The sequence below is a fragment of the Photinus pyralis genome, unplaced genomic scaffold (genome assembly GCF_008802855.1).
Source record: "Photinus pyralis isolate 1611_PpyrPB1 unplaced genomic scaffold, Ppyr1.3 Ppyr1.4_LG2, whole genome shotgun sequence".
Classification (NCBI taxonomy): Eukaryota; Metazoa; Arthropoda; class Insecta; order Coleoptera; family Lampyridae; genus Photinus; species Photinus pyralis.
This window is the reverse complement of record NW_022170403.1, coordinates 47,475,087-47,498,182: the sequence shown is the minus strand read 5'-3', so window position 1 is coordinate 47,498,182 and position 23,096 is coordinate 47,475,087. Positions and strand designations below refer to the sequence as shown.

Below are 23,096 nucleotides of genomic sequence, written 5' to 3'. Positions count from 1 at the left end.
ACTCCAGATGTGGGCGTGAAGGTGTGAGAATTGTAGCCATTATATGACACGAACTGTTTTCTATCCATTAAATACGATGCAATGAGTTGAACTATTGGATGGCTAAAACCGTACGCAATTAACTTCTGGACTATGTGATGGTCTATTTGATCAAAAGCTTTGCGGAAGTCCGTATAGATGACGTCTATTTGTCCACGCTTGTCTATTATTTCCGAACAGTACTGTACAAAATAGGTCAAATTAGTTATTGTTGATCTCTGAGGCACAAAACCATGTTGATGTTCCGTAATGAGTGCTTTACATTGATCAAATAATTTTCCATACAGTATAATTTCATATAATTTTGAAAAGTTACACAAAATCGATATTGGACGATAATTTATTATCAATGTTGACGACGATCCAGATTTGAGAACAGGACAAACTCTCGCAACTTTCCATACGTTCGGGAAAACACATTGTTTCAATGACAAATTAAATAAAAGTGATAGGGAATACGCAAATATTCGAGCGCAATCTTTAATTAGAAAGGCAGGAATTTGGTCCGTTCCGGCAGTTTTCTTGTCTTTAAGTTTTTTGATGGCTTCTATTATGTCCTTTTCGGTAATCTGTTGCAGATGTATAAGCGATGTGTAGTTGCAGAAAGAGAAGTCCGTCGAATTGGCAGAAGTTTTTACGTAAACACTGGAGAAGTATGTTCCAAATGCGTTGACGATATCTTGGGCGGTATTATATGTACGATCTTGGTATTCTAATTCATTGGGAATTCGTGACGTGCCCTTTTTGGATCGAATATATGACCAAAATTGCTTAGGGTTATCATGTAGGTTGTGTTCAGTTGAGATCAGATAGTTGCGATGTAAAGTTGATAGCAATCTTTTTGTAAAAGTTCGCAATTTTTTAAATTCATGGAGATGCATAGATAATTTGGTAATTTTATACTTCTTATGAAGTTTAGTTTTTAGTTTTATGGCTCGAATTAATTCTGCAGTGAACCATGGCGGAAACCTTTGTTTCTTTTTAGGAAGATATGTGGGTACACTTCTCTGAAAAGTGGTATTCAAAGTTTCATAGAATGCTTGGCACGCAATATTTACGTCAGTGTAGGATTCCAAAAAAGTCCAGTTTCTTCTTGAAAGGTCATGATAGAGAGTGATAAAATCAGCTTTTTGGAAATTGTAGCGATTCTGATTATACCCAGGAGTAGTACTGATTGTAATGGTTTCGTTTAGGTTAAACACAAAATCTAAAGCAGGGTGGTGAGTGTCTTCGGGGGTAAGGGCGAAATCGCTTTTAGAAACGTTAAAACTATCGTTACTAATAATTAAGTCCAGCATACGATTATTGATGTTGCGTATTTCGTTTAGTTGTAAGCAGTTTGTATATTGCAAAAAGTTTAGCAAGTTGTTACAGTTATTGTCCAAATAGTTAGCATCTTCAGAAAATGCAGGGAGGTTAAAGTCACCAGTAATTAAGATTTTAGTTAAAATAAATTAAATAAGGAGTGAACTAAAGAACCAATTTGGTTTTTGAACCATATGCATTTATCTATGATGTGACCAATGCTGTTCGTACTGTATAAATAAAATAAATGTTTGCTATGGCCATCTCGGAGTATATTTTTTAATAATTAAAATGTGTTATTATGGAAATAATTTGACTTACGTGTTTCAAACAAAAATTTGTACTACGATAAGGAACTAAAACGGTTGTGTAAGTAATGAAAATCGCTTGCCAATGTATTCCATTTAAGAGTTGCAACCGTTAGCACAGAGTTAATTGCATGAATTATTTTTACATATAAAAATGGTCCCCTCCTCTCGAAATAAAATCGACCGGTTTTTAGATTTTTATCAAAGCATAATGGATGTAAGTCATCAGATGGCTGGGCGCATTTGTACGGAATTATTGTCCATTTCACGTCAGGAGTTATTCATTATAATTTTTTTTATTATCAGTATCACATATTTCAGTATTGCACAACACATAAACGTTCATGCTTAACTTTTAATAGTAAACTATAATATTTTTTTTGTAATTCAATAAATAAATAACAAGAATTTTACTTAATAACATCAAACAAATTCTACTTATGGCTTCTGAGAGGTTCTGGCGTATGGCTTGTCGAATCTTGATTTTGATCTTCAAGAAGCTGAAGTTCGTCCACTTCTTCACTTTTATCTTTTTCTTTTTCCTTCTTTTCTTTGTTTAATTTTTCTTCCATTTCTTGAAATTTCATTGCCAAGTATCTGGAATATATTCATTATCAATCATATTCTTTTAAGTATTAATTTATCCACAATTTTCAATTAATAATTTCCATTTCAATATGGGTAGGGGTATTCCTTTTGGATAATTGTTTTGAAGTTGGTTTGAGGTTTGTCAATCCAGCATCAGATTTTTGGAAACAAAATTTTCAAATCACATGAATCAAACTGGATGGTGTATAATTTATAGCATATTGAAGACAACTGTTTGCAATGGCTGATCATGTCTAGGAATTATTACATTACACATTGTAAAGGCTATACAAAAAAACCTAAGAGAAGCTTATTACTTACTTCCTTCTACAAGTTGTTGATCAGGAAAAATTAATGAAGAAACACAGTTTGGAACTATTGGAGACATTTTACGTTTTTGTGGTTTACAACCATAATTAAGCAGGAATCTTAGGAAGAGCAAAACGCTGCTGCCGTAAGTACCTGTATCTTACCTATCTACTAGTGGTCCAGCATAATCCTCTGGGAATTTTGGCTTTAGAGGAATTATGTATTTATACAACCTTTCATTTAACACATACAATTGTGTCGTCGTCGAACATTTGACATTAAACCACCAATCGCAAGTTAACGCTACTTGACTAAATATTGTCCCATTCGGGCATAAAAACGATGCCTGTCCTCCATTTAAATCACAGTAATGCCAAACCTGCAACAGGTATTGTTATCATGGAATTATTGAGGTAGTAGTACGATATTACCTGACAGTTGGTATCGGGATCAGCGAAAAAACCCTTATATCGTTGCGTGTGACAATCGAAATTCGTTTGCGGAATACTTGAAAGAGCTGGATAATCAATTCCAGGTCTTCCGGGTGTACCTCCTTCGGGCGTGTTTGCGGGAAACATCTGCGTGAGCGGGTTGTGCGAATCCGAATCCGTTTTGGGCAAGTGGCCCTCGTTAACATCTGCTACGACTATTGGACCTGAGAATTTTTGTCCCTTTTTAAAAGAACGGAGTATATTTATTAAGGTTTTGATGCTGTTGTCTATATTGTCTTCGGTCAACGTGTGCGGTAAAGCGTTACTTTCTTGTAATCTTTTTAAAATTGAACTTAACGCATTTGGATCTTCATGATTTTGTAGTGGATTGTCAGGTGCAGAGTTTACAAATTGTAGTCCTGGAAGGTGGTCTTTTGGCGTCTCGGCACTGTAAATTGGGGGAGATTGAACGATAACGTATGGACTTGTCGGTTTAATTTGATTGGGTGCAACTAACGGCGGATAGTCTTTTTGAGTATATAAAACCAATGGTTTCGATGTTGGAGTCACTTCCTGCAAATATTGCTTGTGATTTTGGTTGTGGTACTGCTTTTGTTCTTGAACTAGGTATTGGTTCTGAGAGTTAACCGTTACCAAAGGAGCATAGCCTGGTGTTATTTTCGTATGCGTGTTAGAATGTACGAGGTGATGTTTGGGATTAGACACTTGTATTATTCGAATTGGTTGGGGAATTGGTTTTGCTACAAGTGGCTTGTTTGAGTTTTGAGGAATAATATGATTTGGATTATTTAATTCTTCTGTGTGAAAGTTGTGTTCTTGGGTTGGCAAATCAATACTAGTAGGTGTGTATGTGTGAACAAATGTTTTTGGAGGCGTATACGCTTCACGATGATGTTCTTGCAGTGGTATGTAACTGACATGCGGCTTCCGCTGGAAAAATTGTAACACTGTTTTTTGTGGTTCGAAGGTGGGCGTTGGTTCGATTATGCTATGTTGAAGTTTTATTTGCGGCAGCTTCTCGTATATTGCACTATAATTTGGGATCTTTTCTTTGTGGTCTATTGGAGTGTACACAAGTTTTACTTTCGGAAGTTGTGGTATCATTGGCGTAAATGGACCGGGAAGGGCGTTTGTTTCAAGAAAAGGCGTAAATTTTGTTTTTACTTGATATGGCCTTCTGTCTGGTTGGTAGGCGTGAGTTGGTTGATAAGTTGCCTGCAGTAACTCACTATATTTAATTTGAGAAGAAGGGTGAATTTTTTGTTTATCTCCGTGGTAATGATCTTCGGGTATATAATAATCTTCATTTTGTGATTGTTGCAGGTTTTGTGTAACGTAAAAGTTTATATATGGTAAAAGACGTTTTTGTCGTTCAATTCCAGTTAAATTTGCAAATTCTGTTCGGCCATGTGTAGATTTCTGAAGTGCAGGTTTGTCGTAATGTGTCGTTGTAATTCCATGACAAAAATTAAGGAGATCTGAAATGAAAAACCAGCAATTAAAATCTTCGATTTCTCTATATTAGGAAATTTATAAAAAGTGGTCACTCCAAAATTGTGATTGGAAATTTAATTAAGGCGTATTTGCGGGAATATTCTATGTGATCATGTATAATTTAATTATTAAGTTAATTAAATATCATCTGATCTATTTACATTGTAACTAGTTTTGGTTCGTTTTTTAATGCAAGACATACCACATTAAATTTATGGAAAAGGAAAAAAACAAAAACTTGGGTTGAGTGGCTGATGCGTCTCTGAATATTTATATAACCACAAAAATGACCTTTCAGTCTCAAAAAAAAGGGGAAACATCGAGCGATGACGTCTATAAAGTTTTCAGCCCTACAAAATTGTATGAAGTCCCCCAAAAAATATCACTTAGCGCCATAAAAAAAAACCGCCGTCCACGACCCAAGAATTATGAAATTTTATTGGGCCACTTATCAAGTATGCCATAAAAACAAGTGAACATGAAAAAACAGCGCCTTTTGCCTTTGTTATTTCTCATCAACGAATATCAATCAAATGAAATATTCGATTGAAACGCCTATGACTAAATATTCAAAAACTGATTTTTGTTACATAATTGTCACCTTTTCGGACTCAAAATTGGAAACATCTTTGCTTTGAACAAATTTGTAGCGGAGCCCGTAACCGAAAGATTAGCTTACAAAATGTTTGTCTTGAGGACACATTCGCACCTTTTAGAGCTTTTAGCGCATTTTCCAACTGATCTTAGAAGGCGCTATTATTAGTCCAGTCAAATTAGCTGTAAAAGTAGTATAAACTGGATGTGGACATACGCATTATTTTAAAATATCCATTTGCGGCTAAGCCGTTCGTTTTAGATCACAAGGATCTGTCCACACACTATTGGCCTACCTTGTAGAATGAACACTAGAGGTTGCTATAAAAAATACGCTCCTTTCACCATGCAGAAGTACGCCACTGACCACAAATTTAAAGTGTGTAGATTAGTAGCAAACTTTTTATAATTTTGGATACCATAAAAATAGTATATTAAGATACAAGTGTATAATCAAGTCTTTAAAGCACGCGCAACGAGTTTAAGGGCACGACGCAAAGCGGAGTGCCTTTAACGTTGCAAGTGCTTTAAAGACTAATTATACACGTGTATCTTATAGTATTTTTTATTATACCTGCAGTATAATTTAAAAATAGGGAATACAATGAAGTCATATTGACGTTATACTCGAATACGTGTCTAATTAAGTGGGCTGGGTGTTCGTAATTTCACGATTGCCATGGAAATGTCACTTGACGTTTGCTTATAAAAATCATCGTCTTTGTGAATTAAACGATTTCCGTTGAAAAAGATAATACACCGTCCATTAAATCGATTGTTGTAAAATCTAAACAAACGTTGGTAGGTGTAAAATCCAACTCCAGTAAAGCCTATTATAAAGAATATGAAAAGTTGTTTCCATGGATGAATAGGAAGTTACTTACGAATACAGTCTTAAATGCATCTATAATGCTGGCATATATGAAGGAAATGTCAAAGGTATTTAAATCTTCTATATTTTGGTGCATTCATTCAAAACTTTAAAGCAATGCTGCGATTAAAGAGTGGAACATAGCATACCCTAAATTACGCGCGTTTGTGAAAGCTTCAACCAAAGGATAGATACAAAAGCCAAAGAAATGTTCTGCATTTACAGAAAGCGACCTAAGAGGATTTTTTATTTCATCCAGATGACAGTTTCAAAAGTCATACTTGAAGTATCGTTACTTAGCAACTTTAAAGCACGTGTGTTTTAAAGGCCCTTTTTCGCACGCATTTGAGTGTTTAAAACGGAGATTGTGATTCAGGTATAATAAAAAAGCTCTTAAAAAAACGTTTGGGAGATATCGCATTGTGCATTGATCCCAGGTCAAAAAGGACCATCCACAAAACAACTTCAAACCTAGCTAGCTCTTCCCGAATTTTTCCGGTGCACATCCTTACCCCGATAGGTACAGAAAAATGATTTAAACCTAACCTTAAACTTCCGACTCTCAGCAGCCAGTGGGAAAAATCAAAATCGTTAAATTCCAAACGGGATGTTGCCAAATTTTTACAAACACTTACAATGAACTTTGGGCGAGAATCAGTAAAATTAATTGTAGTTGAGATCTTTCGGCGTGAAAAGGGTTTATAATCCTAATATTGTTCGTACTATCTATCGTCTATCGATCTAGTAGAAAACAAAACACCTGCTAACACGGGACTCATAATAACTTCATTTCACTACTTCCGCTCTCCGACACAGCTGTGGTAATGTTTTATCATTATCTTACATTAACGTAATACCCAACGAAAACTTGCAATCGCCGTTCAACGTTCCAACAAATTGACTCAGTTTTCTTCACAACGTCAGCACGTACTCGGCCACGAACTGGCCAAAATCAAACTACTTTTTTTCTTCTAAAAGGGCACTCCGACTCGGATTTGGGCATAATCACACTTCTTCTAATGACCCGGAATAGGGTCTCTAAAATTTTAGAACAGCAGTTCGGCCTCGACTTATAAAAAAGCGTCTTCTTTCCGCGTATTTAAACGAAAATCCCAGTTAAATTTTTTTAAACTGTAACAACCAATAAACACTGCATAGCAACGACGATAACCAATACAATGTCCGCACTAATTCTTAGAGTTTTTCATATCTAATTCAACATTTCTACCTAATAATACAATTTTTCGTATAGATTTAAATCAGCCACGTTATCTTCAAACAATTACATTTATCTTTCTCAAATAAACGAAGAGCTTAAGAATAATTCCGTAACTGTCATTAATCGTAGTCGCATTAATGAGTACCTTGATAACAAATTTGAGATACAACAATTTCTTAATCTAAAAATTTTGATGACATTAATTAGTAATTAAACGTCCCAACTGACATTGTTTATACAACAATACAGGGTGGTGTTTCTAAGTGGACCATTAGAAGTATCTCAGAAACAGTTTGGAATTTCGATTCGAATTACCTTTTTCGAATAATCGATCAAAAGGAATCATTTAAAAATATTTTCAAGCTGGCCGCTTTTCCGGTTGTATTAGAACGATAACCAGTACTTTCTTATTTCAAATAGCATCTTTTCTGATGGCATTTTCGAATTCCTCATAAAAAAACAGTCTGACTTTGTCAATATGATGCTATGTCTTCTATGGTTTCTTTATGAAACTGTATTTTCTGTCTATTCGACACTGTACAAATGGAACAACATTTTTATCACTTTCGCCAATCGATCGCGTAGGAGTGCAATTTGGATCAGTTCAGTTGAGCAAAATCTGATAGCATTCACCTTTTCATTACTGCCAATAACATGTCTTCTTATATAATAGATAGGGTTGCTAGTTTTTGCTGTGTATCATACATGTAAAAAATGAACTTGAAATACATTTTATGTATGCATAACGAATCACTAACTTCATTTTTTTAGTGCCTTACATGATGTTGATATCCTTGAGTGAAAGTGGTCATGTTGGACTACTTTAAATACCTGTTATACCTAATTAATTTTGAAACTTATACGGCGCCGGCCGTTGCTTTTGTCCATATTTAATCAGGTTCATAATCTTAAAACTGTTTTTCATAGCACGCATTTGAGTTGTTAATTGGTGAAATTGAAAGTCTTGTCCTCTGCGGGAAACTGTACGAGACAACCACTAACGACTGATACTCATCTCAGGCCATAGTCGACATTTCGACAATTTTTATTTGGTTACATTGAAATATGTATTAAAAGTAATAATTGACGATGACGATCCATAGCTCATTCGGCGACTTCAGTTGTGCCCAATCGTTATTTTAGAAGGATCCTAAAAAATAGCGTAAAGTGCGGATGCGGATATCATTCCTCAACTCCGTTTCGGGCAACAAACAAACTTCAACCTCCATACTATTTTTTATCCTTCTCCATCTTTTAATGTCGAGAGGCAGCATGTTAGTTAATGGACAAAATTTTACATGTTTGCGCGTTTTCCCATGCTATTTCGTGATTGTATATTTCGTTTAACCGCGTAAGTTAACCACAATAAAAAGCCTTGTGTAACATATTACATTTACACTTCCACGCAATAACGTGCACTTGTATGTAATTTATAAGTCGATTAATACATTTTTTACTTTCGACGGTTTTATTAGTGTTGCGAAAACAGAAAAGTTGAAGTTTGTAAGTTACTTAAAGTCGGTCATCTTATTTGGTTAATATTCTGGAATAATCAGATTACAAAGCGCACTTAATTCCTCTCGCCTCATTATCTAATAGGCAAACAATATATTTTGTAGTGCATTTTCGCCTTCGTCTCCTATATAATCAGTATAATCCAATGATCTCATAAACTAGATCATGGTATAATCAAGTATACTCAGTGACATGGAAATTGCAACACCAAGAAGGAGTTGGAATTTTTTGACCAAACTTTGCAGAAACGTTTAGCTACTAAAAGGTAACAATTGATTAAAATTTCATTCATATGGATCAAGTGGTAATGGCTTATTTGACAGTTCTTTCATTTTTTTCTAGTATTCTTATATCGTGTACGTTTTGCGAGATTTTGTTCAGTTCTTATTGTTTTCGCTTTTAATCGTTTCTTTTGAGGCTGTGATCGTGCCTAGATACGCCAAAGTGGAAATTACCGCGAATTAAGAGTAGTTGACAGGTGTCGTATTGTTGGTTTGGGCGGAGGTGGTTTTTCGTTCACAAAAATTGCAAGTCACCTTAACCGAAGTCAATCCACCATGATTCATTGCAATCGGGCATGAATTTGGGAAGGGGCAGGATCGTCGTAGAGAGGAAAGGGAGGGGGCAGGAAAGGCTGGGGAGCGAAAAAGAACAATTGAAAGACGTTCTATGGACTTATTTGCACATGATAACGTCAATTTCTTGTCATAGCCACCCAGATCTCCCAGTATATCGCCTATCGAGCAAGTTTGCGACATTATGAAGAGAAGACTGATGAACTTACTGCATCCTCCGCAGACACTGCAAGCTCTACACAATGAATTAGAGGTTACTCACAGTGGCTTGGGACACAATACCTCAAGAGGAAATCGGCCGTCTGCTAAAATGCGATGCTACGAAGCGTGAGGGAACGCGTAACCAATAGGGAGGGACTACTATTATTATTAATAAAAATATGTTTATATTTCATCCTTTTTCTTTTAAATTTTAATCAATTGTTACCTTTTAGTAGCTAAACGTTTCTGCCAAGTTTGGTAAAAAAATTCCAACTCCTTCTTGGTGTTGCAATTTCCATGTCACTGAGTATACAGGGTGATTCCTATAGTACCTGCCACCGTTTGGGAGCGTATAGGGGGTGCCTAGGGGAGTATTTTGATATAGGACACTTGGGGTCGGAAATCTAAAATAAGGGTGCCAGAGCCAAATTTACCTTCTGGAATTTCACGCCTGTATGTAGGCAACCCAACCGACCGACGTTTCGCGCGAAGCGATGCAGAGCGAGTTAGCGCGAGGAAGCGACATGGGAGGGAAGGAGGGAAAACGACAGTCAAAAGCAATAACGTTTACAAGTGTTCAACGTGGTTTGCCTCGAAACGTTCCAACACATCCTCCTCTAAGGCATTTACCAACGGGCGATCGCGATCACGGGCGCTAGTGGGCTGCGAAATAGGAGGAGGTCGGTGTAAACAAACAAACTTTTCGAAATGGGTGCTTAAATGACCCAAGTATCGATGTGCATCATCAAATCTGTGTGTAAAGTTAAGCCTCCGTCAGCTTACCTGCAATTGCCCTGTCTCGCACAGTCGGAAGTGAACTTCTTGAAAGACCTGTCTGCAGGGTAACTGACGGTTTGGATACCGCTCAGCGCACGCTCGTCGTGCAGCTCGTGCGTTACCATTTGCCAATCCGTACATGAAGTGCATGTCCGCGTATTCCGTGTTAGTAAAACGTGCCATAGTGTTTATTCACTTGATACGCGTCGTTGCAGACGGGATTTCGTGGGTTTAAACAAAATTCTGATCAAGTGTCAGCCACACATCGCCGGCTGAGATCGCTCCGTGTGCACCGCCGGCCGGTTGGGTTGCCTACCTACAGGCGCGAAATTCCAGAAGGTAAATTTGGCTCTGGCACCCTTATTTTAGATATCCGACCCCAAGTGTCCTATATCAAAATACTCCCCTACGCACCACCTACACGCTCCCAAACGGTGGCAGGTACTATAGGAATCACCCTGTATATTCGCAACCATACAAAAAATCGAACTGCACCAACATTCTTGAATTACGTAAACGCCGTTTGAGATTGTCTAATCAACGGTGTTTAATATGTCGATTATAATTATTGCAAGTTATAAATAGGGATTAGATTATGTGCGTAATTATTGTTATTGTTGTACATTTCTATTAATATGCTATTCCCATTACCTAGTCATTGAGAATTGATGAGCAAGTTAACTTACAGGGTCAATGCTAAATAACTCATAAGAAATAAGAAAGTAGTAACCTGTAGCCTATACATCTCGCATTATATGGAAATTCTCATAAGAGATTCAGATTCTCCGAAAAAAAAGTGCTCTTAGAGAGTGCTAACGGTGCTAACCTTTCCGACCGTTTAAAGTAGAGAGCATGAAATCGAAACGCAACGTTTTCAGTTTTTTGGATTTTTCAAAAATTTTAAATGTATTTTTTTAATCACAAAAAACTGTATCTCACCCTTACGGAGACCCCAATGGTGAGTCACTGTACACAGAAACGAAAAACTTATTAAATTTTCAGTGACTCAGGAGCTCGTTTGCTATATCTGGGGGCTTCAAAACATCCATAAAACGCAAAATTGGCATCTCCAAAATTTATCACGATTACAATATGTACAAGGTGTAAATTAATTAATTAATTAATTATAGACACCTGCCATATCTATGGTACCGTTAATTGCACAGCTTTTGGAAAAATATTTTGTTAACAAAAACGGCCAAGAGAAATCTCTGGAAATTATTTTCAACTTTCTAAGTTTGTCACTAGAGGGCGTAAGATACATTGTTAATCAGAAAAATGATTTTTTCATATAACATCAGAAAAAAACAAAATTGGCAAATTTCGGTTTCCCTGGCATATCTTCGGAAGTACTCGAAATTTTTAGCGCATTTTTGGAAAAAAATACGGTATTATATTCGATATTGCTGGCTAGCTGGCGGTCCGGCTGAGATCTCTGCAATTCCAATAGCTAGAGACTTTAAATTTTCACTGAAAGGTTTCTGCAATAGTGTAGATGTGCAGACTCAAGTCTATTTTGAGTCAGATTACTCGTGAGATCGATAATTGTAAACTTTGCTAATAAAATACTGATCTGTTTTACCAAAAATGCGCTTTAAACATGCATATGCTGATTTACACTTGTTTGGTTTTCTTTACAGCATGATAATAACTCTTTAATTGTGCACCTTTTTCCTAATTTGACCACTTTCGTATCTTCTACGATTTCCGACATCCCCATTTCATTACGGAACTAGTTGTCAGGTAAACTCCTGACTTTACTTTCCGACTACTTTTAATAGAGTCGTTGCAATTATCTTTGGTCATAGTATAACATTTAGAAAATGCCCTCTAGCGCCTTTATTATGAACTCGACGCAAAAAGTGTACAAGCCTTTTTTGTAAATCTCATCAAGGCACATCTTTTTTGTAACTAACATTTTTCACTCATATGCTTACTTTTCGAGAAAAATGCAAATTTAGAAAAATAAAATAAATAGTTTAACTTTTCAATTCAAACCTTCTCAAAAACAAAGGAACTCACAAAAAAATGGTAATGAACTTTTTTGTAGAGTTTTTTAAGCCATTTTGGCCAGTGTGTGCGAAAAAAAAAAAAAAAATTTCAAGCCATTATGACTCTTAAACTTTTGACACCCTCAACAACCACACCAAGGTGCTCTGCCGCCTTTTTAGATCCGCTTTAGGGGTTTATTATGTAAATCATAACATATTTAAGATTAGAATATAAAAACCAGGAAAACCAAGATATTTCGAAAACTATCAGAGATATGTACAGGACATTTATCTCGACATTTATTAATTATTACCAATACTTTTTGGAGGAGCTAAAAGATGACAGAAAAATAGACAGGGCGTTTCATTTAAAAAAGCGAGATTTTTCATATGAAGTTTTGTAACTGTGCACCTACAAAGAAAACACCCTGTAAATTTATTTATCATTGTCTGGTAGTAGATATAATATTTATTTCGACTTTTGCTTTACCCGAGATAAATAATATAGACGTAGGATTAAAAAATGCATTTAAATACAGGGGGTTCCATTAAAAAAAATGTATCTTTTTTTAGCGGTCTACTTTGTTAACGCACTCTGTATAATTTAAAATATGTTTAAAATGTGTAGAATATTCCACCATATTATAAAATCGTAAAACAGAACGCTTTCTGGAATTGCTGGATCAAATATAGATAATCTTAAATTCAATACATTAAGTAATTCGTTCTAGCATTATGCATAATTGGAAATAAAAAGAAAACGTTTCCCAAAATAACTACGTTTAAATTTTGTCGGATTTTGATCAAGTCGGAGAAAGCTTGCGGAAGTATTTAATTATTACGAAAGTACAATCAGTGTAATTACGTTCATCGCATACAGAATACACGCGTAGTATATAATAGCGTTTCGTTTATGTATCGGGTAACATTTAATCAAACTAAAACCAACTTATCAGCGAACCGTAAAAGTTCGAGAAGAAGCTTGCCTTGATGGTCCAAAATACTCAAGAGAGACGCGTTGACTCAATTTACTAATCGCGGTGCACTTCGTGAGATTTAAGTATGGCAGTTTGCATGTCTAAGAAGAGTTGTGCCGTGAATATTAATTTCTTCAATCGTACAAATTGGAAAGCCTATAATGGTGTGTTGGATATTTAATTAGAAATACAATTGGATAGGTATTTTAGCGTTGTTTGTAACCAACTGTAACCAACTACCTTAAAATGTGCAGAACAATATTACGTACTTCGAGACGTACTTAAATAAAAATGAAGTACGTTCGAATATTTGGCATACATAAGTGCGTTTCACTCCACCTAATCATTTTAATTTACAATAGACGAAAATGTGCAAAATTCTCGACAGAACAGTTTCCTAGCTCAATCCAAAAATAGCGCTTTTAGAAGAGTGTCTTCAAAAAATGATATGTTTAGACAAAAACGTTTCCCACGAAAGTTTATTATTTTTCCGATATAGAATATGAATATTCAATACAAAGTATAGATGGGTTCACATGTGAAAATGTGTATTTACGATACGAACAATATTTGATTTTAAATTTTAATTAAAACCAACATCATGTCAAAAATTATAGATACTATTTCTACTGCTGATTTCTAGGCGATTGAGGTTTATTGTTCTATTTAGTTTAGACATCACTAAGGGTTGGGTTGAACAATTTGTGAAAACCTGCTATTTTTCCGTTGCATTTAAGAAGAAATATGTACTGCTATTTATGTCGATAATAATAGAAATAGCGTTCAGCGAAATGTTAAATGTTTAGCCCTCTTTAAGGTGTTGTACTTTGAAATTTAATTAGAAAAAGTGCACAACCATTTTGTATATCTTTCTATAAACTCAACTCATCTTTACGTCGATGAAACGTGAAAAGAAGCAACTAAATTAGTAACCTTTATTCCCATTAAATTGTAAAAAGTAACTATTTATGTTCGTTTTCAGATTGAATACAAATTTGCCATTCAGGAAACATAGGAAATTGTTGAAGGTATAACAAGGGTAGCTAGTTAGTACCTCTTCTCATATACACAGTAATTTTTGTATCGTGAAAACACCTAAAACAGTTGATTGCTGCCCTGCTGTTGCTGTAAACACGAGGTTATTTTTTTGCACTGTACTTATATGTAGGTCATTAAATTACTTAATTATAATGAAGGTGGTATTACACCACATTCGTCTACTGTGCAATTAATTGTTTTGTTTTGTCTGGGGTAAGTGTTTTATATAATTTGAATTGGTGTTTATAATTTTTAACGGCCTAATTATTACCCAGAGCTTTGAAAATCCAGTTAATACAAATTTAAATGAACTTCAGAGCAGTCCAGTAGTGGAATTATACAACTCATCATTTCCACACTCACATTTGGTGACTAAATTTCGCGAATCAGATTTTTGATAACCTTGCGGCATTGTGCACAAAACAATACAATAAACAAATCGGTCCCAGTTGACGTGAGTTCGTATACTCTACCAGCGCGGCGGCAAATGTGTTGGCTACTGACGTCACGCGGTCTAGTCTCGCGCACAGGTACGTTTTTTCTCTTCGCACTGACCCTTGATTTTAAAAAAATGTCGAACCACCCTCAGAACGTATACAAAATAGTTATGTATGCGTCAAGGGCTTTAATTTTTCATCGTTCCAAATAATGCATTTCCAATATACAAATGTAATGATTATTGTTTGCCCAACATTAAAATGCTTCATACGGAAGTAGCATCTTTTTTATTACATAATATAACTCCATCAATATATTTCACAGGACATTTGCGAGCATAATGAGATGACAATCCATTATGCCCTCGAGCGTAATAGACTGCTTTATATATCTCATACGACAGATATAATTGGCATATATTTAAAAGATAAATACCGATATGCCTTATATCGTTAGAAAGGTTATCAAACCGTACATTTGTTGCAATAAAAAAACTGTCAAATTAAATCCTTGACAGAATAGCTTCTTCTTCCTAGCTCAAATAAAACATCGCGCTTGTAAAGGAGTGTTTTCAAAAAATAGTTAGTGTAGGGAAAAAACGTTTCAGAAGAAAGTTTTTTCCGATGTAGGTTTCTATAGTTTCGCATAGAGGGCGAATTTTATGCAAATTTACATATGTCTCGCCGAGGTCTCGCCTTTAGTAAGGTAACCTTTCATTTTTATAATCATTGAAACGGTAAGTGCGTTTGTATCACTAGGTTAACTATTTTAATGTTCGTTTCCCTTTAAACTTTTTACTGAGAATGGACACAGTGGAGGTCCGAAACTAGTCGTAAACTTTTTCGTTTTTGTTAATCGTTTATTAAAGTATTATGGGGAGATATTGATTACTTAATTGATTTCTTTTGTGTTGTTGTAACACTAAAAAAATTAATTTGATTCAAAAAGATTGAAGTAAAATTTCAAAAAGATTGGAGTAAGATTTAAAAAAAATTGAAAAATGAGTATTTTTGAATTTTTTTTTGTTTTGTCTTCAATTGAATGGCTTCAATCTTTTTTGAATATCATCCTTGGTTGTGTTAAATTTTTGAAAATAGAAGTATGCATTATTTAAGATTAAAATATGCAGGGCGTTCCACTTAAAAAATGAGGTAAAGTCAGATAACTTTCGACCGAACCTCGTATAAGTACATAAATATTTTTTGAAATTGGCAAAATCATCATTATAAAGAAATTTCTTTAATTCTGTATCTCTTTTAAGTAAGAAAATGACGTATTAGGCTAATAATAATACTGACTACATTAGGCCGCTTGGCATGCATTCAAAATCTTCGCTATATAAATAATGCAAGAAGAATCAAGCTCTTAGAGAAATTTTACAAAATATTGCATTTTCTCTTCCTCCAACACTTCCGAGATTGAGTTTTTACATCGCTAGGAGATGTGTCTCGTTTAGACCATCTTCCCGCCCTTTGAGAGTACCTCCTATGACACTCCGTTCTGCAGATACTTGCACTGAAAGTTTTGACATCACGAATAGACGACCACTTGCCCTTTATGAGTAGGTACCTTCTTTCGACAATTCGCATTCAATATTCAGATTCGACCTTTCCAATAGATATATACCGTCCAGACGATTCATTTTCCCTTTGTGAGTACTCTCCTCTGACAAACAGCTTTCGAGATATTCGCTCTTAAGATTTCGACATCACCAATGGATATATTTCCTCCAGACGTCCAAATCGCCCTTTGGGAGTACCCTCCTACGGCAATCTGTTCTTGAGGTATAAGAAATTGTATCCGATCACAAAAAGGGGCTTCCATTGGAGTACCATGAAGAATAAAACCAGTTCAGTCCACCCACACAGAGAACGGCTCCTTTTGTCGATGAAAGATAAAATTTGTTGTTTTAGAGTAATATTCTGTAAATAAAATGTCTTTCAAGAGGACATGAGAAGATGGTATTCTGTACTATTTAAAGACGAGAAATTGTGAAGTTACTAAGTATCTTGAAATATAACAAATTTGAATATGTGGGAAACCTGACCGGAACAGGCTATCGTGTGGGATGTCAAATGATGTTAATCAAAATCTACCTTCACGGGAACATTAAACATACCACAAGGGTGGTTTCTAAATGTGGCAGTTTCTGTCTACAATAGTTTCTACCTCCTCCCATCGCAATATTCCCTCCATAAATTTTTTAGTTCGTCTATGTTTTCGTTATTAAGCGGCAGAGCCAAGCGATATAAGCTTTATAGGGGAGTCGATGGTGTCCTTTCCAGATTGTAGAGATTATAGAACGGGGGTATAGTTGTTAGTGGCGTGAACTTTAACACTTGTTTATTAATCTTCTTCATGTTTACAAACAATTTGATCAAATTTACGATGCAAATTAAGAACAGCTTTTTACAATGCCATGGTTGCCTCCAACAAAATGGAAGTTTGTATCGGCAAAACTAAAACTTGCATAAAAATGAGGAACATTATTAATAATCATCATGAGAAAGTCTGTCTAGACCTCCAGTGAGTAGTTTAACGAGTTAATTAATTCTTCTTTATATACATCGCTCAGAGATAAATAGAGCGAGTCGCATATTAATAGAATTGAATTTTCCAATCTCCTCAAATCTTATTGTTTACGACATTCCTCAAAGAGCCGCCCGGACAAGTGGACACACTATACACAGCTGTATATGAAAAGAATTTTCTTGCAGTAGTCATACAAAGTTGTAACTACTTATACTACTTGCAGTTGCTTCATAACAAATTCAAGTATGTATGTCTTTGATCTTTTTATCGATAAAGTTCTCAATTTCTCTTTTGAAAATCTAGAATACATTTTCTCTTGGAAAATAGAGATACAGTTTTGAGTGCATCTACGTGGAATACAATCCGACATGGCCATTATTACATTAGTACCTTGAAATGTGGAAATGCGCGAGTTCTCTTTTAATTGATAATTAGCAACATCCAACGACCTGAAGTAATGTGCACTTCGTATTCTCAAACATGAACTAACTTTGTATTGCCGTTTTGAATGCATTGCTTGATGCATTGTAACTCGTCTATTTTTAACATCGCAAGTATGTGTATGGAACTGTTGAAATTATTTTCCCAATTGTAGGGATGTACGGTTTCGAAGCAACTAATTTGAATAGTATCTATCTGATGCTTACATTAATAATAATGAAAATATTATTTAGTTTTTGGATGTGTATCAGTTACTATTGTCATTAGAACTGATTATTTAGAAAGGTTCTATATTCAATTTCCGTTTACTTAGTTTGTTTTTAGATTTTTAATGTTTGTTCTACAAAGTAAAATGCAACAATCATGCGAAGTCCCTTTCCGAGGCACTTGGTGTATGCTTGGAAAAGTATTTTTGAAGAGTTACAATTTCGGAAGGCTAGTTTGCGTCTTGTGAAAATGGACTTCTTGCTTAACATTTCTCAGCATTTAATTTACAAGTAGTAACTATACTTCAACTGTTTGTCCGTTGGTGTATGTGGACAGGGTTTCGACACTTTTATAGGGTATCTTCATAATTGCTAGTGCTATCAAAAAAGTAGTACAAGCGTCGTCATGTGGCCTTTTTAGGACACACTTAAAATCATAAAATCAAAATTTGAAAATATTCGCTCTCAGTTAATAAAGATACAGAAAAATGTCAAAATAAGTATACGGGGTTAGGTAAAAAAGATATTTGACCAAACCTAATTTTTAGCTTCCTAGCATGTGCTAGGTAGCTATTGCGATAGCCGTTTTTTGAACATTTTAAAATTTCATCAAATGTTTTAGACCATTTTAAGCAACTTTTAAAGAATAAAATTTGGTTTTTTAATGGAACGCCACTAAAAAAATTCAATATTGATTGAAAAAGGTTAATAAATGATTTTTGAAAGATAAAAAAATTCGACAATCTTTTTGAAATTGTTGTAGATGTTTTTAATCTTTTTTTCATATTCTCCCCAGTGTGTTATACTTATTTTTGAAAAGACAATTTAATATCGAAATATTTGAAGATGTAGGGTGTTTCATTTAAAACCAGGTGTCAAATTCTTGACAGAATAGCTTCCTAGCTGAAACCAAAAATTACCAACATATGTACGCACTTACAGACGGGAAAAATTTATTGCCCGTTATTTTTCTGTTCGGTATGCCTAAAACATATATACAAAATTTCAACAAATCCGTCGAGCCGTTTTCTCAGAAAATTGCCAACAAACGTACGTACATACAGACGGAAAAAAATTTTATTCTTTAAAAGTTGCTTAAAATGGTCTAAAACGTCGACATTTGATGAAATTTTGAAATGTTCAAAAAAACGGCTATCGCAATAGCTACCTAGCACATGCTAGGAAGCTAAAAATGAGGTTAGGTCGGTAACTTTTTTATCTGAAGGTTATTATTAAGAACTAAAATATCTCAAAAAATGATGAAAAGGGGTACTGTTTCCCGTAGAACACTTGGTATTATTTCTTAAAAACTATAATGAATATATTATAAATTTTTACGCCACTGATTTTTACATGAAAATGTATAAAATGTACCTTTTGATTTTTGAAGTAATGAATCTCGGCTTTTGAGGAAAAAAACAGAAAGATAAAATAGTTCACTTCCGTTCCCATATAGGTACATTTTTACTGCTCTTTCACGTCCAAAAAATAAAAGTGCACGTTTGCGCTCTTGATGTACCGGTCTATTCGAGTCACAAAAGCTCCCAAACTACACCACTTACAGACTTGGTATGGTGTCATTCTATCAGAAATTAAAAATTATTTCATGTTTGTATTCTCGTTAAGGCATGAAATGTCCATAAGGGCTATTAAAATCGAAAAAACAAATTTTTCATGTCAAATTGATGTCTAGGACAAATGTATGATTTCATTTTATTTAGAGTTTCACATTTACAGTGCAATGTTATACATAACTTCTAAAATATCCACAAAATTAGAAAAAATAACGATAGTGGACCTCTCCATGCACTGTGTCTAATATAAGGATGTCTATCATGGGGATCTCCGAAACCATAGAAGATACGACGATAGTCATACTGGAGAAAAGATGCACAATTAAAGAGTTATTATCATGCTTTAAAGAAAACCAGAAAATTCCGATGACTTCCGAAGATATGCCAGGAAAACTGAAATTTTCCGACTTCGTTTTTATTTTTTTCTTATGTTATTTGAACAGATACAAAAAAAAAACAAAAAACGTAGCATTTTTTATTATAATACAATGATGTACCATACAAAAAAAAACAAAAGTTGGCAACTCTATTGGTTTCAACAGAACGGTGCTTCTGCGCTCAACGCCCTAATAGTTCGAGAATACCTATAGGACAAGTTTTTTATTTTCCAGGAAATTTGTTCGATAGGTATTTGCGGACGATTAGGGCGTTGTACACAGGTGCACCATTCTGTTGAAACCAACAGAGTTGCCAAGTTTTGTTTCTTTGTGTGTGCCGTATATTGTTGAATTCGTAATAAAAATTGCTACCCAATACAGTGTGTACACATAAAACAATATAGTTTTAGATAATTATTTCTCCGAAACGGAACGTTGTATTGAAAATCTCTCAACGGTCTCTTGTAGCGGCCGAAAAGTGGCAATGAGAAAGTGTTTTTTATTTTTTGTATCTGTTCAAATATCAGAAAGAAATAAAAACAAATTCGGGAAATTTCGATTTTTCAGGCATATCTTCGGAAGTAATCGGAATTAATCTGGTTTTTCTTGAAAGCATGATAATTACTATTTAATTGCGCGGTTCCCTATTTTGGCCATCATTGTATCTTCTATGGTTTCGGAGATCCCCATGATAGCCATCCTTATATTGGACACAAGTGTATAGGTAAACAATAATAAAATCAAGACAGTTTTCAAAATACACCAAGGGTACAAAATCCTTCGTTTATCCATTTGATGAATTTTTACAAAAAAATCTAATTAGTCTCTTCCTGGTATAGTATTTGAAACAGAATCCGAAAACGATCAAGGGTATCGTGAATGCCATAATATGCTATCAAAAAGTAATTGTCATCAAGCATTTTCCAAATTAAAATAGCGATAGGTATCGGCAAAAATTCGATATTGTGGCTCGCTTTATGTTTGTTGTCTCACCTCTCACGTGGAATGAGTTGCAATAAACTTCCTTGAGTGAACGTTGTTTTTGATTGTATTTAATTAATAAATCACGATTTGTGTTCATTGTGCGTGTGACAGCTAGTATAGATCATTTTTCTGTTATTTGCTTCCTGTTAATTTCGTCTTATGCGGACGCTTTTACGTGTTTATATTATAAGCGAAAGTGTTTTTTCTGTAAATATAGTATACGTATGCCGTTCAATTACATAAGTTAACATCCGTTGAAAATTACATGCACACTGCGAAAATCTCCGCAGATGTTAATTGTTGATATTCGTTCACTTTCCGATTTCTCCATTGTAATAATTAATGGTTGTCTGCTGTTACGCTTCATATATCGTGCTTGTATTCCCTCTAAGGACTTGTTTTGTTATGTGGCCGGGCCGGCTATAAAATATTAATAGTGCACTAGTTCTGTCCTTGCGGTATTAGGAAATATAATCTACTTCCAATACTATACGTGCTGTAATCACGTTTAAACCGTATTTACTCGTAATCCATTGTGCATGACCAGGTGTTTCACTATCACTAATCTATGAATAAATCGCGAAGGGAAACCAGAAATAAAACAAAAAAGGAATCAAAATCCGAATATAGTGGGTTATACGTGTGGCACGTTTATCCTCGAGAGTGGCACGTTCGACGTGTTCCAAGAATTTCATAATTTATACGCGGATATTACGCATAGGCATAATCATTGCGTTGTCAGCCTGTTTGTAAACAAATTCATTCCAAAGTATTCACCCGAAATCGTGCACCTCGCAAATTGACAGGTAAAACGAACTGTTTTACAAAGAAGTAAGTGTTTTGAAACTGAAAAAATTCCGACTACTTTCCTGAAAAAAACAAATTTTGCAAAATCATTTTTTTATATTATCGATGTTATTTAAAAAGATATTTCAAAATAAATGACACATTATTTTAGCCAATTTTTTCCTTCTACAAGATGCTATTTTCGAGGCTATTTTTAAATTTTAAGTCTGACGTTTCGTCTTCGGTTAACCATAAGCATCTTTATTTTTTCTTATGAAAGTCATTTTTACTTTTTGTGTCATTTAAAAGAGCATTTTTTCTGATTTCAAAAATGTAAATCACTATTTTTTAAACATTGGTAATATATCTTCTTTTTTACCTGGCGAACTTTGTCTTGGGTAGTGTATGTTCGTAGTTTCTTGCGTTTTCCACAATTAATAGCGCCATTTCTATTATTAAAAAATAGTGATACGTGTTTACATGTTTGAAATCACAAAAAAATGCTCTATTAAATGACATACAAAGTAAACAAGTATAAATTGTGCACAACTCTTGTGCAGATAAAGTGCATTTTTTAAAACCGAAATATCTTAGTAAATGTCAAAATCGTTATTCATGCACAAGATCATTGGGAACAAGATTAAGAGCATTATCTCAATGCCCAAGATATGAATTTGATGTATTTTGTAAGATTAAAATAAATTGTCGTTAAAAGTGATTGTAATACTGAGGATCCTGCGATATTTCGTTGTATCGGTTTATTTGTTTAACTATTTTGAGTTTTGGTAAATTACGTGAAAGTGTCAGTTAATGTGCACGCCATGCAACCTCGATCTGCGCGCTACGGACTAAATTTAAATGAGCCAATGAGCGTCAAGTTATCTTTCGTCCTGCTGCGTGCGCCTTCCAAGTAAGTAGCAGCTGAGGATTAAGTCTAATCAATCGTTTTTAATACATTTACATTAGCGCTTATTTTCGGAGATTTTTTTAATATGTTTAATTCAGATATTTTTTCATAGATAGCAATATAATTTTGTATGTACCGAAACCTAAACAGATTATACAGTGATTCCACTGAACGATACACTCACGAAAAATAATTACTTTCCATATGTAGCTCTGTAATGGCAGGAAGAGCGGATAGAACGATTGCGTTTTACGATCAGTGGTGATTGTAGAACTATTACTATTTGATTAATAGTATTTGTCTAATACTATATGGCGTAACTCCTTATTTGGGAAGTGACGGTTACAAGCGCATTGGCCGATATTTTATAATGAATTAATTATGCTTTGTAGTTTAAATCGCTCGGATCGATCTCTTTACTTTTGCTTTGTATTGAAGGACAGTGTGGGCGAAGCAATCATATAATTTTATTAACTTAAGGATATGAAAGTATATCTCCGAAGAAAGTACTTCGTATTTTTTTTTAAAATTCATGTACTACTCGTGAATACATTAATCTTTTAATCCCTTTTACTCGACCTACATTACTGCTGAAATG

General features: G+C 34.6%; 2 protein-coding genes across 3 annotated transcripts in view; one reads left to right on the top strand and one right to left on the bottom strand.

Annotated features, from left to right (window-relative positions):
- The window catches only part of LOC116162747, a 115,281-nt gene that overhangs the window by 12,803 nt on the left and 79,382 nt on the right, over positions 1–23,096 (top strand). The window lies entirely within an intron of this gene.
- LOC116162749 overlaps positions 1,912–23,096 on the bottom strand; it is a 36,132-nt gene continuing 14,947 nt past the window's right edge. The window contains exons 2-4 of the mRNA XM_031476440.1: positions 2,981–4,479; positions 2,714–2,928; positions 1,912–2,249 (exon numbers count right to left, since the gene is read on the bottom strand). Of these exons, the coding sequence (XP_031332300.1) occupies positions 2,087–2,249; positions 2,714–2,928; positions 2,981–4,479 (1,877 nt within the window). The 3' untranslated portion in view covers positions 1,912–2,086. The remainder of the gene's footprint in view (positions 2,250–2,713; positions 2,929–2,980; positions 4,480–23,096) is intronic.